Genomic DNA, 20053 nt, shown 5'->3' with positions numbered 1-20053 from the left:
TAAGAACATTGCTAAAGGAATGACTTATTTACTCATTCTCTGCTTATGCGCTTTACCAATACGACTAAAAATCGGTGGTTTTCCTTTTCACTTTGAGGGATGTGAGGGCATGTTTACATCTTCATTTACATTTTCATTTGTTTACCAGGTACATTTGAGATTTAACTTGAACATTCCCCTCACAAGTCAGAGCTTTCTGGTTGGTGGGCTTTGGGGGCAGAGGTGGTTACAGAGAGCTCCCTGATTGGTGGGCTGTGTGTGTAAAGAGGTGAAATGGCAGGTAGACTTTGAAACATAAGAGTAGCAAAGGGCAGAGCTTCACTCTATACGGACTGAGGACGGGGGCATCATGCAGGCGAAAAGCAGCTTCACTGGGCTCTTCATCACTGCTCTATGTGGGCTGGTCTCCAGTCTGCAGACGGAGAATGTCTATGTGGACAAAAGAATTACCTGGTATGAGGCTCAGAAGTACTGCAGACACCACTACACTGACCTGTCCTTCATCAACAGCCGGGATGATGCTGAGCAGCTCACAGTCAAACAGGGACACGGCAGCACTGATACTTGGATTGGTCTGTACAGAGATAGCATTGATAGCACAGAGTGGAAGTGGTCTGGAGGAGAAGGAAGGTTACCATTTTAATTATGGAATCATAACGAACCAAACAATGTTAATGGCAATGAGAACTGTGTCGCACTATGGCATCTGACTAACATGGGTGCTGACAAGAATTGTGCTAAAAAAATAAATCTTTCTTTTGCTATAAGAAGAAGTGTGATCTGATCCTGGTGAAAGAGAATAAGACGTGGGATGAGGCTCTGGTGCACTGCAGAGAGCAGTACACTGACTTCGCCAGCCTGATCTTCGAGACTGAGCAGGTCCAGGCCCAACAGAATCTCTTACAGGCCCAGACGAACCAGGTGTGGACAGGCCTGCATTTCCTGGTTGGTCGGTGGCTGTGGGTGAACAGGGACACGCTGGAGTACTTGGCCAGGACCGGAGGAGAGCTTCCCCTGTGACCCGCCTCACACCTCCGCTGTGGAACCCTGTCCAAGGTGGGAGAGTACTGGGGAACCTGGGATTGTCAGGAGAGGCTGAACTTCATCTGTTACAGAAATCACAATGAAGATAAATGGACAATTAAGCCCATCCCCTATGAATAACTTGGTATGCTTTTATGAAGTGGTGTGAATAGATCCATGTTTATTATTGATCTTAATAGGCAAACAAACCAACAAAAACATCTGGATTTACAACCCATGTTTAATCAAACATTACTTCAATAACATGATGTATTGCACAACATAGCCTACAGAAAATCATCCACAATTTATGAATAACAAAGATCCAGTAATACAGTGTCACTGATCCAGTAGAGACCGATGAGTCACTCTATAGAAGCAAGGAAGGCCCAGGGCCCAGGTCATTGGACACTCAAGTGGCATGTCAATGAGAGCAGAGGGAAGGAATTCCATCACCACTAGGGGGCAGCAAACCCTTGATAATAAAAATGGGATAGCAGTACAAAGCATTTACCATTTTTTTTACAATCAAACAAACTTGATGTGTGATTGTTAATGAACACACAAAACACAGTAAAATACATTTTACAACCATCTACACTGCAGGTATAGTTACATACAAAGTAAAGTAGACAGTATGGATCCAACATTTAATGGAATATAGAGCACACAGGTACAGTTAATGGCAAACACAGAGGATAATGATATTAGATATACACTGAGCCTACATACAGTAGGTTTAAGTTATCACATAGCCTCCACACAGAACATTTCTCCTTCGGTTCTCACTCTTTGTAACCGATGAAGTTCAGCCTCTCCTCACAGTCCCAGGTTCCCCAGTACTCTCCCAGGGCAGGGTAGAGAGGAAGCTCTCCTCCGGTCCTGGCCAGGTACTCCAGTGCGTCCCTGTTCACCCACAGCCACCGACCAACCAGAAAACGCAGGCCTGTCCACACCTGAGCCAACTGGGCCTTAATAATTCTGGAGCTGCTCCGTCTTAGAGATCAGGCTAGGTCAGTGTAGAGAGAGAGAAAATACAAAGACAAAGAGACCCAGTGTCAAACAGTGAGACATTGAGTTGAGTGACAGTCCAACAAACATATCTTAAGATAAGATTGGAAGGGCTTTCCTTCTCATATAAGCACTCTCTGTCTGTGTAAAGTAAACATAAGCATCTATTGCTGCTGAAACATCCCATCAAGAATCATTTGAGATTTTGTAAATAAATTATAACTGGATACACAATGGAGTGAACTCAGTGGACTTTGTTTCCAGGGGTAATGAAGGCCAACTCAGTCCCTGGAACCTGGTCTATTCTGGACCCTGTCACAGTTTATTGGCTACTGCTGCTCATGTGATGAAAAGTTAAGTTACATCTCGATGAAACATGTCAATTATATTAATTAGGCAAGAAAGAATACTCTAGGAAAAATCACATCGATAGAAAACCCTATACTCCTATAAGGAAGGAAAGTTGTTGAGATGCTTCAGAGATTTCACTGAACTTTAGAGTGTCTCTCCGCTTGCAAGTATAATAAAGGACTTATATTGTGGCTTAACAAGACCTTTGACTCTTGAATCTCACTGTTGCTGAAATACTACAGTGGCGGATTTCCATGACACTGTTCTTTCTGGTGAGCCATGAGGGAACTTCCACTGGCCTTCTTCATGGAGCACAGAGGACAGGTTAGGAATCACAGTCGTGCCCTGGAATAGTCAGAACAAAATTGTGGAGTGAGAAGAAATACATGAAGAACAATTGAGAGTGACTCTATAGGACGATCTAAAAGGTCAGTAACATTCTGCATCTATCATAACCACTCCTTGTAGTTCAGGACATGTGATGCTAAAGGAAGGGGCAGAACATCAGTTGTTATGGCAACCCTCACCTTGGGCAGCTGGTAACCATGAAGTTGCGTGCTGTGGGAGATGGTGTGGAACACGCTAAGGGGAACGGTGTCAGCCATACGCTGTGACTCGTGGATCACGGCTTGAACGTACGGCATGGCGTGTCTGTCCTCATATGAGGCGTGTGCACGTCCCTCAAGCACTGCCTCAATCTCCCGGTGACAACGCTCTGTGGAAAGGAATCACATCCTATAAGTACCACCAACACAATGTATGCCTGTGTGTGAGTGTGTGTGTGTGTGTATTCTCTCCTACTGTTTAATGTGTCAGATTTCCACGACCTCTAATCTTGTGTTTTCTTCTTTCTGATAATGTGTCCGAAACTAGATTCCAGTTCTTGAAATCCTACTGGCTGAATCTCCTCCACCCTATAGCCTGGTATTTGGTACAATACAGTTCAGGCAGTAGTGTGTAAAGCTCGTTGGTGTGCTTCCTAAGGTGGTATTTATATATTAAATAAGAAATGTAAACCGATTTCAACGCTAAGCACAATTGTATCTACACATTGAGGGGGTGGGGGGGATTCTGTTGTGTTACAGTACAGTATAATACCAGCTCTATCATGGCAAAGTAATTCAGATTTTTATTCAGTTACACAAAGTGTTGCAAAACATAAAAGTTGAAAGTCTCTGTTGGTTATTGAATAACCTGTCTGGAACTTAAAGATGCAAACATCGAAAAGGAGCGCGAAGTTATCTTCTCAGCTGCTCTGTGGGTAGTTAGTTCACCCTCGCTGACTGTTCCTCAGACGCACTCCCAACCGGTAGGGCTTGGGTGACTGTGTTCCCCCAAAGATGAGATCAAAGTCGGGAACACGTCCGTCCTCAGGCAAGACGAATCGGAAATGCCGAAGCAAGGTCACCAGAATCAGGAAAAGCTCCATACGTGCTAACCCCTCCCCTAGACACACACGAGAACCTGAGGAACACACGCACACACAATCACTCACTGCCCTCTGACACAGTGAGTCAAATACAGGAGGCCGTCTAGAGGTCTGATGACAGAGAGGGAGTTGAGAGACTATCTACAGCTACACTGTTGGAGTTGTCACTGGAACAGGGGGAGACAATTGTAACTATGGACAAATTGATGCTCTCTCTCTTTGCACCAATCATCTCCTGTTCTATTTCAAATTACAGCACTGTATGAATATGGTTGGTTATTGAAGTGTAGTGAGTTGCAAAGTTAACTAAGTCTTTGGTGGACATTTCTATAAGGTTTGGGAGAAGAAGAAGAAGAAGAAGTGTGTGTGTGAAGAAAGACTGCATTTGTTATTTTATTTTATTTCTCTCTCTCTCTCGTTCATTTTCTACCTACCAATTGAAAACGGCAGAAAGGCTTCTGGCTTCACAAACTCTCCATCCTCGTTGAGGAAGTTCTCAGGGTTGAACTCATGAGGGAACTTCCACTGGCCTTCTTCATGGAGCACAGAGGACAGGTTAGGAATCACCATCGTGCCCTGGAATAGTCAGAACAAAATTGTGAAGGAGTGAGAAGAACTGAGAGTCTCTCTATAGGACGATCTAAAAGGTCAGTGACATTCTGCATCCATCATGACCACTCCTTGTGGCTCAGGACATGTGATGCTAAAGGAACGGGCAGAACATCAGTTGTTATGGCAACCCTCACCTTGGGCAGCTGGTAACCATGAAGTTGTGTGCTGCGGTAGACGGTGTGGAACACGCTAAGGGGAACGGTGTCAGACATACGCTGTGACTCGTGGATCATGGCTTGAACGTACGGCATGGCGTGTCTGTCCTCATAGGAGGCGTGTGCACGTCCCCCAAGCACTGCCTCAATCTCCCGGTGACAACGCTCTGTGGAAAGGAATCACATCCTATAAGCACCACCAACACAATGTATGCCTGTGAGTGTGTGTGTGTGTGTGTACGTGTGTACGTGTGTGCGTGTGTGTACTCACCCTGTATGTGTTGGTTGGTCATTAGCAGTAGCAAGGCACTGCGGAGGGTGTTTGAAGTGGTGTCTGTCCCGGCGATGAACAGATCAATCAGCATTATCACCATCTGAGTCTCATCAAATGATGAGCCTCCATCAGCTCTCTGATACACACACACACAACACACACAAAATGCATATGGGCTGGGTTGTCCATGTTCATTGAAGACCACCACTCTCTCGCCTGATTGGTTACCTTATCCATCTGGTCCAGGTAGCAGTCAAGGAGGTCCCTGGGCTCTCCTATGACCCTTGACCTTTTGTGCTGTGTCACCACCTTCTGGACATGTTCTTTGATCTGATTGTAGCGGTGAAAGGCTTTCTTGAATGGCAAGGGGAGGATCCTCAGGGCAGGCATGATTTCATAGAGCTAAAACAAATAGATCAGCTGGTCAAAACTCCATAGAAATGTGGATAAAGTGCAGCAGAAATTAATCTAGATCAGAGAAACTATAATAAAATGTGTTATTAATGCTATCTATGTGATAGTGGTGGTAATATGAGCAAGTATTGGAAGCAGTAGAGGTTATGATAAGTTGTTCAAACTGTACTGTACCATGGCCCAAGGTCCAATGATAAGTTTATTGATCTCCTGCATCCCATTGATGAGGGTCTGGAAGAACGGGTCGTTATACTCAAATCTGTCCCCAAAAATCAGCGAGCAGATGATGTTAGATGCAGCCTGATGGAACAAGTTCTGAGGATCCATAGACCTGCCTGCCAGGACAAAGCAACGATCACAGCACCATTCAGCACACACAGACAAGACAATTTAAGAGCTGAATACACAGAAAGAGCAGATCAACAAATCACCACACTAACATTGTACTCATTCCAAATGTGAATACTTTAGTTTTAATATCACATTGAAAGTATGAGGATAATAGCATCAATAGAATAGATGTTGGAACTATAGAGTATCTGGAGCACCAGTTTTTTTGTGTGTTTGTTTTACCAGCACTGGTCTCCAGCTTAGAGCAGATGTTGGAGACCTCCTCTAGGATGCGATCTTCCATGGAGCGTTTGCCCATACCAAAGTTCCTCAGTGTGGACAGAGCAAAACGCCGGTGCTCCTTCCAGATGGGGCCATAATCCGCCAGAATGATCCCTGATGAACACACACACACACACATACACACACACACACGCACACGCACGCACACGCACACGCACACGCACACGCACACGCACACACACACACAAACGCAGATAGGGAGGTCATATTGTGAGTGGAGACAGATCAATATAGATCAATATAGCCATACAACAATCTATTTCAATCAGTATAACCATGTCATCATGATTATATTTTGTTCAGTCATACACTGTTCAATGATATACAGTCATGAGAAAAAATTAGGACACCCTATGAAAACCTTTGTCTTCTTCAACATATTCAAACATATGGACATTTGATATTCATTTGAACAATATTGAAAAATTGAGGTAATATAACTAAACAAATACAACTGAAACAAATTATTTAAAAAATTATTGGTAAAATGTAATTAATAGAAATGCAATCTTCTTGTGAGGAAAAAGTTAGGACACCCCTACATTTAGTTCCACTTAAAATGCCTAAAATTATAATAAAGAGCACCACATCAGGTGCAAATGATTAGAAGACCTACAGGTATCTCTTGCCACAATTGATGTCAAAGTACATGCATCCACCATAAGAAAGAGACTGAACAAGTTTGCATTACATGGGAGGTGTGCAAGGAGGAAACCCCTGCTGTCAAAAAAAAAACATCAGGGCAAGACTAAAGTTTGCCAGAGAAAGACCAGAACTTCTGGAACAATGTGCTTTGGACAGATGAATCCAAAGTTGAACTATTTGGGCACAGTAAGAGTAGACATGTTTGGCGCAAAACCAAGACAGCATTTGAGAACAAGAACCTCATACCAACTGTGAAGCATGGGGGTGGAAATGTCATGGTTTGGGGCTGCTTTTCTGCAGCAGGGCCTGGTCAGCTCACCATCATAGAATCCACTATGAATTTTGTATTGTATCAGAGGGTGCTTGAGGAAAATGTGAGACCATCTGTTCGAAAGTTGAAGCTGAAGCAGATGTGGACCATGCAACATGACAATGACCCAAAACATTCCAGTAAATCTACCAAGGAATGACTCAAGAAAAATAAATTGAGAGTTCTGGAATGGTCAAGTCAAAGCCCGGATCTTAATCTTATTGAGATGCTGTGGATTGATTTGAAACTGGCTGTGCATGCAAGACACCCCTCGAACATCACACAGCTGAAAGAATTCTGCAAGGAGGAGTGGGAAAAACTTTCTCCCAATTGATGTCAGAGACCTGTAGACAGTTATAAGAAACGTCTAATTGAGGTTATTTCAGCCAAGGGGGGCAATACTAGCTATTAAGGCATAGGGTGTCCTAACTTTTTCCTCAGTAGGAATTGGCATTATTGTTAATTTTTCGTTAAATAAATGATTACAAAGTTACATTTTCATAGTTTTTTGTTCAATTACATCCCCTTTATCTATAGACATTGTTAGAAAGAAGATAACATATTGATATGTCCATATTTTTAAGAGAATAACTTAATATTTTGGGGGGTGTCCTAACTTTTTCTCATGACTGTAGATCAATCTATAAATACTGTTGGATGATTCTGTTATGATCAGTATATACACCATTGGGATTTGCTGGTATGTTGTGATCAGTGTTATACTAATTTATGTTTTGTGTAAATCTATAATGACTATTTAGCAATGGTACGAATCAAGACAGTCAGTATGGCGCCGGTTATATCTGTCCCCTGGGCTCTATCAGTTGGTGGGGACTCGCTGATTTAGGTGCAAGGCCACACTGACCTAAAGAGGGGGCTCTTGTAATTGTGTTTGTGCTCAGCACTTGATAACTGAACCAGTTCTGTCTGGACCAGTCCTATAATGTTTTCCAGTATAAAACTATGCCAGGATGAGTTCCAGTTCTGAGTACCTTTGCCCTCAGTAATGTGGCTGATCATGAGGTGGTCAGGTCGTCCTGCAAACTCGGCCGCGTGAGTGACCAGCGCCTCTCGAATCACCTCCAGGCCAGTCAGCACCACGGCAGGCCGGGAACCGATGTACAGGCTGAACACGTTTCCATAGCGCCCTGATAGCTGAGAGAGAGAGAGAGAGAGAGAGAAAACAAAAACATGACAAAAACATGAGAGATGCATATGTAGGAATATGTTTCCACAAAATAGAGAGAGAGAGAGAGAGAGAGAGAGAGACAGACATATTTACAGACATATTGACTTATGTGCATTGTCCCTGTGCAACTAAGTTGAATGGTTTATTTAAAGAGAGAGATAGAGAAAGAAAGAAAAGACACATAAATAAATGATATCTGAAAACACAATGTAGTGAACTCAGTGGACTTTGTTTCCAGGGGTAATGAAGGCCAATTCAGTCCCAAGAACCTGGCCTATTCTGGACCCTGTCACAGTTTATTGGCTACTGCTGCTCATGTGATGAAAAGTTAAATCACATGTCGATGAAACATGTCAATTATATTCATTAGGAAAGAAAGGAATACTCTAGTAAAAATCACATAGATAGATAACCCAATGTAAACCAAACTTTCAGTCACTGAGGTTTTATAGTGGTAAACATTTTGACTGGTCCAGGCAGAACTGGTTCAGTTATCAAGTGCTGAGCACAAACACAATTACAAGAGCCCCCTCTTTAGGTCAGTGTGGCCTTGCACCTAAATCAGCGAGTCCCCACCAACTGATAGAGCCCAGGGGACAGATATAACCGGCGCCATACTGACTGACTGTCTTGATTCGTACCATTGCTAAATAGTGATTCTAGATTTACACACAACATAAATTAGTATAACACTGATCACAACATAACAACATACCAGCAAATCCCAATGGTGTATATACTGATCATAACAGACTGATAACCCAATGTAAACCAATCTTCCAGTCACTGAGGTTTCTGATGTTCTCTTACCCTGTCCAGGTCCTTCAGGGGATTTGTGGGGTTCAGCTGCAGCAGGTTGCCAAAGAGGGGCAAGGGACGGGGTCCTGGGGGGAAGCCTTTGGGTCGGCGGATCCAGATGAGGAAGAAGAGGAGGAGGAAAAAGAGCCACAACAACACCACTGACCCAAACATTGTGACTGCACTTTGTTCTTTCTGGTGAGCTATTAATCCCCCACATGCACACATGCGCACAATCACACACACACACACACACACACACACACACACACACACACACACACACACGATGAAAGAAGAACAGGTGGGAGGAGGCTCTGGTGTCCTATTGACCTCGCCAGCCTGATCTTTGATTTAGCAGCTCCATACCCAACAGAACCTCTGAGAGGCCCAGAGACGACCCAGGTGTGGACGGGCCGGATAGGCCGTTTCCTTGCTGGTCGGATGAGGATGGGCTCATTGTAATGCATTGAATGGAATGAGGAATATTTTCATATACTGTAGGCTGATTTTGGTAAAGGACGGTGTAGTCAAGTACCAATTTATTATGGAGCTCCAGATACAAACAGTTATGTTAAGATGCAAAGTCTAGTATAAAGTCACTAAAGAAGACACTTCTCATTCTGAATATTTTATGAACTAGTTCAATTACATCATTCTTCATTCTGTATTAGGATCCCCAAAAGCTGCCGCCTAGTAACCACTAGTATTCCTGGGGTCCACAAAAAGACATGAGGAAGGAATCATGTAGGAATCATCTTTTTCACGTAAAATAAAGAATGTGAGACAGACACAACTCTCTGACCAACAAATCGAACATAACTTTTCCACAGTTGTTTCACTTCCCAATATCTTATGTTCTCAAAACATGGCTTTCGACGCCTAAAGGCTCTACTTAGTTATACATCACACAGACAGCATCAGATGTCCCTGAGCATTCCCAGAGGACAAAAATGTGACATACATTGACCCATCTGTAACAAACATTCTTAGACATGGTTGGTCAAACAAGTTAAGTTCTGGTATGACTGAGATTTTCATGAGGGTTCACAAAGGAAAGGCACACAGGACCAATTCCTGAGACCCAGATTCCTTCAGCCAGTTACTTCTGAAAAGAGTCCCATCTTTGGGGCAGCACAGATGTTAGACGATAGACCTCGTACTCCTCTTCTTCACAGGTGTGACCAAGGCCTTGAGTTGAACAAAAGGTTAGCTTCTGAGTCTTGCTACTGTATATTTAGCTCTGTGTCAGGGTCATATCTGGCACACAGGATGATGGACAGTTCAGCTAAAATCAAGTGTATATGATTGAAGAGAATGAAAAGGATGTGTCATGTGTTAATCTATCATGGCGAAGTAATTCAGTTACACAAAGTGTTGCATAACATGTTGAAAGTCCCTGTTGGTTGTTGAATAACCTGTTTGGAACTTAAAAACGCAAACTTAGAACAGGAGCGTGAAGTTAGCTTCTCAGCTGCTCTGTGGGTAGTTAGTTCACCCTCGCTGGCTGTTCCACAAACGCACTCCCAACCGGTAGGGCTTGGGTGACTGTGTTCCCCCGAAGATGAGATCAAAGTCAGGAACACGTCCGTCCTCAGGCAAGACGAATCGGAAAAGTCGAAGCAAGGTCACCAGAATCAGGAAAAGCTCCATACGTGCTAACCCCTCCCCTAGACACACACGAGAACCTGAGGAACACACGCACACACAATCACTAACTGCCCTCTAGCACAGTGAGTTAAATACAGGAGGCTGTCTAGAGGTCTGATGACAGAGAGGGAGTTGAGAGACTATCTACAGCTACACTGTTGGAGTTGTCACTGGAACAGGGGGAGACAATTGTAACTATGGACAAATTGATGCTCTCTCTCTTTGCACCAATCATCTCCTGTTCTATTTCAAATTACAGCACTGTATGAATATGGTTGGTTATTGAAGTGTAGTGAGTTGCAAAGTTAACTAAGTCTTTGGTGGACATTTCTATAAGGTTTGGGAGAAGAAGAAGAAGAAGAAGAAGTGTGTGTGAAGAAAGACTGCATTTGTTATTTTATTTTCTTTCTCTCTCTCTCTCGTTCATTTTCTACCTACCAATTGAAAACGGCAGAAAGGCTTCTGGCTTCACAAACTCTCCATCCTTGTTGAGGAAGTTCTCAGGGTTGAACTCATGAGGGAACTTCCACTGGCCTTCTTCATGGAGCACAGAGGACAGGTTAGGAATCACCATCGTGCCCTGGAATAGTCAGAACAAAATTGTGGAGTGAGAAGAAATACATGAAGAACAACTGAGAGTCTCTCTATAGGACGATCTAAAAGGTCAGTAACATTCTGCATCTATCATGACCACTCCTTGTAGTTCAGGACATGTGATGCTAAAGGAAGGGGCAGAACATCAGTTGTTATGGCAACGCACACCTTGGGCAGCTGGTAACCATGGAGTTGCATCCTGCGGTTGGTTGTGTGGAACACGCCAAGGGGAGCGGTGTCAGACATACGCTGTGACTCGTGGATCACGGCTTGAACGTACGGCATGGCGTGTCTGTCCTCATAGGAGGCGTGTGCACGTCCCCCAAGCACTGCCTCAATCTCCCGGTGACAACGCTCTGTGGAAAGGAATCACATCCTATAAGCACCACCAACACAATGTATGCCTGTGAGTGTGTGTGTGTGTGTGTGTGTGTGTGTGTGTGTGTGTGTGTGTGTGTGTACGTGTGTGCGTGTGTGTACTCACCCTGTATGTGTTGGTTGGTCATTAGCAGTAGCAAGGCACTGCGGAGGGTGTTTGAAGTGGTGTCTGTCCCGGCGATGAACAGATCAATCAGCATTATCACCATCTGAGTCTCATCAAATGATGAGCCTCCATCAGCTCTCTGATACACACACACACAACACACACAAAATGCATATGGGCTGGGTTGTCCATGTTCATTGAAGACCACCACTCTCTCGCCTGATTGGTTACCTTATCCATCTGGTCCAGGTAGCAGTCAAGGAGGTCCCTGGGCTCTCCTATGACCCTTGACCTTTTGTGCTGGGTCACAACCTTCTGGACATGTTCTTTGATCTGATTGTAGCGGTGAAAGGCTTTCTTGAATGGCAAGGGGAGGATCCTCAGGGCAGGCATGATTTCATAGAGCTAAAACAAATAGATCAGCTGGTCAAAACTCCATAGAAATGTGGATAATGTGCAGCAGAAATTAATCTAGATCAGAGAAACTATAATAAAATGTGTTATTAATGCTATCTATGTGATAGTGGTGGTAATATGAGCAAGTATTGGAAGCAGTAGAGGTTATGATAAGTTGTTCAAACTGTACTGTACCATGGCCCAAGGTCCAATGATAAGTTTATTGATCTCCTGCATCCCATTGATGAGGGTCTGGAAGAACGGGTCGTTATACTCAAATCTGTCCCCAAAAATCAGCGAGCAGATGATGTTAGATGCAGCCTGATGGAACAAGTTCTGAGGATCCATAGACCTGCCTGCCAGGACAAAGCAACGATCACAGCACCATTCAGCACACACAGACAAGACAATTTAAGAGCTGAATACACAGAAAGAGCAGATCAACAAATCACCACACTAACATTGTACTCATTCCAAATGTGAATACTTTAGTTTTAATATCACATTGAAAGTATGAGGATAATAGCATCAATAGAATAGATGTTGGAACTATAGAGTATCTGGAGCACCAGTTTTTTTGTGTGTTTGTTTTACCAGCACTGGTCTCCAGCTCAGAGCAGATGTTGGAGACCTCCTCTAGGATGCGATCTTCCATGGAGCGTTTGCCCATACCAAAGTTCCTCAGTGTGGACAGAGCAAAACGCCGGTGCTCCTTCCAGATGGGGCCATAATCCGCCAGAATGATCCCTGATGAACACACACACACACATACACACACACACACGCACACACACGCACACGCACGCACACGCACACGCACACACACACACAAACGCAGATAGGGAGGTCATATTGTGAGTGGAGACAGATCAATATAGATCAATATAGCCATACAACAATCTATTTCAATCAGTATAACCATGTCATCATGATTATATTTTGTTCAGTCATACACTGTTCAATGATATAGATCAATCTATAAATACTGTTGGATGATTCTGTTATGATCAGTATATACACCATTGGGATTTGCTGGTATGTTGTGATCAGTGTTATACTAATTTATGTTTTGTGTAAATCTATAATGACTATTTAGCAATGGTACGAATCAAGACAGTCAGTATGGCGCCGGTTATATCTGTCCCCTGGGCTCTATCAGTTGGTGGGGACTCGCTGATTTAGGTGCAAGGCCACACTGACCTAAAGAGGGGGCTCTTGTAATTGTGTTTGTGCTCAGCACTTGATAACTGAACCAGTTCTGTCTGGACCAGTCCTACAATGTTTTCCAGTATAAAACTATGCCAGGATGAGTTCCAGTTCTGAGTACCTTTGCCCTCAGTAATGTGGCTGATCATGAGGTGGTCAGGTCGTCCTGCAAACTCGGCCGCGTGAGTGACCAGCGCCTCTCGAATCACCTCCAGGCCAGTCAGCACCACGGCAGGCCGGGAACCGATGTACAGGCTGAACACGTTTCCATAGCGCCCTGCTAGCTGAGAGAGAGAGAGAGAGAGAGAGAGAGAGAGAGAAAACAAAAACATGACAAAAACATGAGAGATGCATATGGAGGAATATGTTTCCACAAAATAGAGAGAGAGAGAGAGAGAGAGAGAGACAGACATATTTACAGACACATTGACTTATGTGCATTGTCCCTGTGCAACTAAGTTGAATGGTTTATTTAAAGAGAGAGATAGAGAAAGAAAGAAAAGACACATAAATAAATGATATCTGAAAACACAATGTAGTGAACTCAGTGGACTTTGTTTCCAGGGGTAATGAAGGCCAATTCAGTCCCAAGAACCTGGCCTATTCTGGACCCTGTCACAGTTTATTGGCTACTGCTGCTCATGTGATGAAAAGTTAAATCACATGTCGATGAAACATGTCAATTATATTCATTAGGAAAGAAAGGAATACTCTAGTAAAAATCACATAGATAGATAACCCAATGTAAACCAAACTTCCAGTCACTGAGGTTTTATAGTGGTAAACATTTTGACTGGTCCAGGCAGAAATGGTTCAGTTATCATGTGCTGAGCACAAACACAATTACAAGAGCCCCCTCTTTAGGTCAGTGTGGCCTTGCACCTAAATCAGCGAGTCCCCACCAACTGATAGAGCCCAGGGGACAGATATAACCGGCGCCATACTGACTGACTGTCTTGATTCGTACCATTGCTAAATAGTGATTCTAGATTTACACACAACATAAATTAGTATAACACTGATCACAACATAACAACATACCAGAAAATCCCAATGGTGTATATACTGATCATAACAGACTGATGACCCAATGTAAACCAATCTTCCAGTCACTGAGGTTTCTGATGTTCTCTTACCCTGTCCAGGTCCTTCAGGGGATTTGTGGGGTTCAGCTGCAGCAAGTTGCCAAAGAGGGGCAAGGGACGGGGTCCTGGGGGGAAGCCTTTGGGTCGGCGGATCCAGATGAGGAAGAAGAGGAGGAGGAAAAAGAGCCACAACAACACCACTGACCCAAACATTGTGACTGCACTTTGTTCTTTCTGGTGAGCTATTTATCCCCCACACGTGCACATGCACGCAATCACGCACATGCACGCAATCACACACACACACACACACACACACAAACACACACTCACACATGATGAAAGAAGAAGAGGTGGGAGGTGTTATGGAAAATACATTCATAGAACTGTTTTCAGGTTATAGACTTTCATATGACTGATACAAATTGTGGAAATACTGTGATTACATTTTCTCTTGCCACACCTCTAAAGTTCTATAGCCATTGTTCTGAGAAGGACTGTATAATTTACCATATGAACAGCGGAGGGAGTGGTGAGGGAGAGCAGTAATGGGGGGACAGACGTATCTTGCCGATAGGTGTGAAATGATGAACGCCGATTGATCAGTAAGAAAGTCTCCCCATTGTTTATTCTCTCCCGCCCTCTCTCACGTAAGCACAAGCTTGTCGGTGATAGCCTTGGCGGCGCCTACCATTATGTTCAATCTGTATAAAAGACAATCCTGATAATCGCCTCTTCAGACTTGTGCTGAACAGATCCCCGGATCTACGCTGGGCTGCTGTTACGCTCTTGTCTCTTGTTTGCAAGCAATAAATACCGGACTCAGATATTGTGGCTACTCAGGACTTGTTTCTTGATTCTTACCTCCAAAGAGCTGAAGTACAGAGTCATAAATCCTAGACTTCCACCACACGACAACCAGTTACATCAAGATGAACATTTTTAATATTTCATGAACTTGTTCAATGACATCATTCTTCATTCTGTATTAGGATCCCCATTGTCTCCCGCCAAGCTACAACTAGTATTTCTGTAGTCCACAAAAATACATTACAGACGATTAACATAAAACATTAGACATACTGTACAATGTTACAACAAGGACAAATAAGAATATCAATGATGGACATACTGTACAGTATCAGAATGTGGCATCATTACAGTTTCATGATCAGTTGGGGTCTTTCCTACCAAGAAACCAAAACATGGCTTCCAATGCCCAAGGCTCTACTTAGTTATACATCACACAGACAGCATCAGATGTCCCTGAGCATTCCCAGAGGACAAAAATGTGATATACGTTGTCTGTTACAAACATTCTTAGACATGGTTGGTCAAACAAACAAGTTAAGTACTGGTACAGTATGACTGAGAGTTTCATGAGGGTTCACAAAGGAGAGGCACACAGGACCAATTCCTGAGACTCAGATTCCTTCAATCCCCCTTTTAACTATCCTTCAAAGTTAAACAAAGAATAGAAGAAAAGAAAATCAAAGACAGAAAAATAACACCACACAATGAAAAATGTATTACAATAAAATGAAAATATAATAAAAATTGATTACTTTGACACTGACTTTACTAGTGTTTGATTAAACAGTATCTATATTTGGCTTGTTAAACAGTTTCTTGTTCAAAGAATTCCCACAGTACTTGACCCTTCGACCAGAGTCTCTTGTGTTACAGTGTTGGGATAAGGACGGCAATAAAATCAGCTCTAGCATGACAAGGCAATTCCGATGTTAATTCAATTACACAAAGTGTTGCAAAACATGTCCGTTTGGAACTTAAAGATGAAAAAGGAGTGCTTCTCAGCTGCTCTGTGGGTAGTGAGTTCACACTCACTGGCTGTTCCTCAGACGCACTCCCAAACGATAGGGCTTGGGCGCCTGTGTTAACTTGAAGATGAGATCAAAGTTAGGAACTCGTCCGTCCTCAGGCAAGACAAATCGGAAATGCCGAAGCAAGGTCACCAGAATCAGGAAAAGCTCCATACGTGCTAACCCCTCTCCCAGACACGCACGAGAACCTGAGGAATACACACACACACACACACACACACACACACACACACACACACACACACACACACCTCTGTTGTTTTCTCGCTTTCTCTTCCTCTTTCTCTCTCTCTCTCTATCGATCATTTTCTACCTACCAAATGAAAATGGCAGAAAGGCTTCTGGCTTCACAAACTCTCCATCTTCATTGAGGAAGTTCTCAGGGTTGAACTCATGAGGGAACTTCCACTGACCTTCTTCATGGAGCACAGAGGACAGGTTAGGAATCACCATTGTGCCCTGGAATACAAATTCATGAAGAACAATTGAGAGTGACTCTATAGGACGATGTAAAAGGTCAGTGACATTCTGCATCTATCATGACCACTCCTTGTAGCTCAGGACATGTGATGCTAAAGCAAGGGGCAGAACATCAGTTGTTATGGCAACCCTCACCTTGGGCAGCTGGTAACCATGGAATTGCGTGCTGCGGTAGACGGTGTGGAACACGCTAAGGGGAGCGGTGTCAGCCATACGCTGTGACTCGTGGATCACGGCATGAACGTATGGCATGGCGTGTCTGTCCTCATATGAGGCGTGTGCACGTCCCGCAAGCACCGCCTCAATCTCCCGGTGACAACGCTCTGTGGAAAGGAATCACATCCTATAAGCACCATCAACACAATGTAGGCCTGTGTGTGTGTGTGTGTGTGTGTGTACACTCACCCTGTATGTGTTGGTTGGTCATTAGCAGTAGGAGGGTAGTGCGGAGGGTGGTTGAAGTGGTGTCTGTCCCGGCGATGAACAGATCAATCAACATTACCACCAACTGAGTCTCATCAAACGACGAGCCCCCATCAGCTGTCTGATACATACACACACACACACGCACACGGGCACACACACACACACACACACACACACACACACACACACACAGAATGCATATGATTTCTCGATCTCACCCTGCCCTTCTCCCCCCAGCTGGGTTGCTCTATGTTCATTGAAGAGCACCACTCTCTCGCCTGATTGGTTACCTTATCAATCTGGTCCAGGTAGCAGTCAAGGAGGTCTCTGGGCTCTCCTGCTACCCATGACTTTTTGCGCCGGGTCACCACCTTCTGGACATGTTCATTGACTTGATTGTAGATTTGAAAGGCTTTCTTGAATGGCAAGGGGAGGACCCTCAGGGCAGGCATGATTTCATAGAGCTAAAAAAAATAGACCAGCTGGTCAAAACTCCATAGAAATGTGGATGATGTGCGGCAGAAACCAATCTAGATCAGAGAAACTCTCCAATAAATTCTGTTATTAATGATGCAGTATGTATCATAATCAAAATTAGTGATAGTGGTGATAATATGAGCAAGTATTAGAAGTATCTGCCAAAGCAGTAGAGGTAATGATACGATATTCAGACTATACTGTACCATGGCCCAAGGTCCAATGGCAAGATCAGTGAGCTCCTGGATCCCTGTGAGTAGGGTCTGGAAGAACGGGTCGTCATACTCAAATCTCTCCCCAAAAATCACAGAGCAGATAATGTTAGCCGAAGCCTGATGGAACAGGATCTGAGGATCCATAGACCTGCCTGCCAAGACAAAGCAACGATCACAGCACCATTCAACACATACAGGGAAGACTATCAAAGAGCTGAATATACAGGCAGGAACAACAATCACCACACTAACATTGTACTCATTCCAAATGTGAATACTTTAGTTTTAATACCACAACGTTGAAAGTATGGGGATAATAGAAACAACAGAATAGATGGGTAATAGATGGGTAATAGATGGGTAATAGGGTAATAATTAAGTATGTGTAGTGCCATCAGTTGTTTGTTTTACCAGCACTGGTCTCCAGCTCAGAGAAGATGTTGCAGACCTCCTCTAGGATGCGATCTTCCATGGAGCGTTTGCCCATACCAAAGTTCCTCAGTGTGGACAGAGCAAAACGCCGGTGCTCCTTCCAGACGGGGCCATAATCCGCCAGAATGATCCCTGATGAACACACACACACACACACACACATGCACACACACACACACACACACACACAGTTAATACTGTCAAGAAGTGAGTGTGTTTGTGCAGATAACTGATTTAGAAACACTCCAAACATTTATCGTAACTGTAAAACTATCCCAGGATCAGTTCCAGTTCTGAGAAGTTCTGAGTACCTTTGCCTTTAGTCATGTGGCTGATCATGATGTGGTCAGGTCGTCCTGCAAACTCGATGGCGTGAGTGACCAGTGCCTCACGATTCATCTCCAGGCCAGTCAGCACCACGGCAGGCCGGGAACCGATGTACAGGCCGAACACTTTTCCATAGCGCCTTGACAGCTGAAACACACACACACACACACACACACCCACACACACACCCACACACCCAATAGCACTTTACTGTCTGTACCTACTATTTACCAAACATTTATTACATGAATGGTAACAATGGGTGCTTATACTTAAAAAATAACTTTGGTGCTTGAATGAATTCAAAAGAAACTAGATGTAATTACAAGGTTATTATTGTTTAAGAACATTTGACCATAAATAATAATGATAATCACCAAATAAAGTGTGTCAAGTCATTATGTCAAACTGTTAGACCTACTGTGGCACTAATACATTTGGGATTGAGTGAGTGGTGAAGCCTGTTCCTTACCACCTTAATCAATTCCTCTCTATCCACAGGATCTGAAGAGTCAAGCCTCTTCTCAAGAAACCAACTCTTGACCTGTCTGCTGTCCATAACTGCAGACCGGTATCCCTTCTCTCCTTCTCATCTAAAACCCTTGAACATGCTGTCTCTAACCAACCATCTAACTACCTCCTTCAGAACAACCTCCTTGACCCTCACCAATCCGGCTTTAATGCTGGGCACTCTACTGAGGCTGCTCTCCTTGCTATCATGGAGGCCCTCCACTCTGCTCGGGCTTCCTCCCTCTCCTCTGTTCTCATTCTTCTGGACCTGTCCACTGCATTCAACACAGTAAATCCTTCTCTCCACCCTCTCAGAATTGGGCATCTCATCAGAGCGACAGCACACTCCTGTAGATTCTTCCTCTACAACATCAGAAGGATATGTCCATTCCTCACCAGAGAAGCAGCACAATTTTTGGTCCAAACACTTGTGATCTCTCGCCTTGACTACTGCAACACACTCTTGGCCGGACTCCCCGCCTCCACCATCAGGCCTCTGCAGCTCATCCAGAACGCTGCCGCCCGTCTGGTGTTCAATCTCCCCAAATTCTCCCATGTCACTCCCCTCCTCCGCAACCTTCACTGGCTCCTGGTAGCAGCTCACATCAGATTCAAAACCCTGGTGCTCGCCTACCAGGCGGCAAAGGGAACAGCCCCTCCCTACTTGTAAGCAATGGTCAGCTCCCAAACCCCTGCCCGACCACTCCGCTCTTCCACCACTGCCTCTACGTGGATGCAGCAGCCGCACTACTCGGTCACGGCTTTTCACTGTCCTGGCGCCCACTGAGCATTGATTACTTTACCTTATGATGACTGATGGATAGATGATTCACTTACTTAAACAAATGTATTTGTTGTAAGTCGCTTTGGATAAAGGCGTCTGCTAAATGCCATAAATGTAAATGTAAATGTCTAATTTAGAATGTAATCAGATGGCAAGTAGGCTAAATGCTAAAACCCTGCAGATCTGAATGCATTTCATTTGGTGCAAAGTACTTTACCCTCTCCAGGTCCTTCAGGGGGTTAGTGGGGTTCAGCTGCAGCAGGTTGCCAAGGAGGGGCAAGGGACGGGGTCCTGGGGGGAAG

The 20053-nt window shown here is 44.1% G+C and overlaps 2 protein-coding genes across 2 annotated transcripts; both read right to left on the bottom strand.

Moving 5' to 3' along the window:
- Positions 1-1808: 1808 nt before the first annotated feature.
- LOC310819574 (cytochrome P450 2B4-like) lies at positions 1809-9018 on the bottom strand (the record flags this gene model as incomplete). The annotated part of the gene is made up of 11 exons (XM_083690877.1): positions 1809-1988; positions 2913-3100; positions 3670-3849; positions 4249-4390; positions 4561-4748; positions 4853-4991; positions 5084-5257; positions 5444-5604; positions 5843-5995; positions 7850-8012; positions 8857-9018. The coding sequence occupies 11 exons, from the start codon at positions 9016-9018 to the stop codon at positions 1809-1811; spliced, it is 1830 nt and encodes a 609-aa protein (XP_083547003.1).
- Positions 9019-10338: 1320 nt separating this feature from the next.
- Positions 10339-18530, bottom strand: LOC310819573 (vitamin D(3) 25-hydroxylase-like; the record flags this gene model as incomplete). The annotated part of the gene is made up of 17 exons (XM_083690876.1): positions 18442-18530; positions 18110-18262; positions 17690-17850; positions 17297-17470; positions 16986-17124; positions 16716-16903; positions 16418-16559; positions 16109-16288; positions 14311-14501; positions 13296-13458; positions 12563-12715; positions 12164-12324; positions 11804-11977; positions 11573-11711; positions 11257-11444; positions 10933-11074; positions 10339-10532 (listed from the first exon to the last, which is right to left on the bottom strand). The coding sequence occupies exons 1-17, from the start codon at positions 18527-18529 to the stop codon at positions 10339-10341; spliced, it is 2730 nt and encodes a 909-aa protein (XP_083547002.1). The 5' UTR covers position 18530.
- Positions 18531-20053: the final 1523 nt, after the last annotated feature.

This window comes from Argentina silus (assembly GCF_951799395.1).
Source record: "Argentina silus genome assembly, chromosome: 19".
NCBI lineage: Eukaryota > Metazoa > Chordata > Actinopteri > Argentiniformes > Argentinidae > Argentina > Argentina silus.
This window is presented reverse-complemented; position numbering and strand designations above follow the sequence as displayed.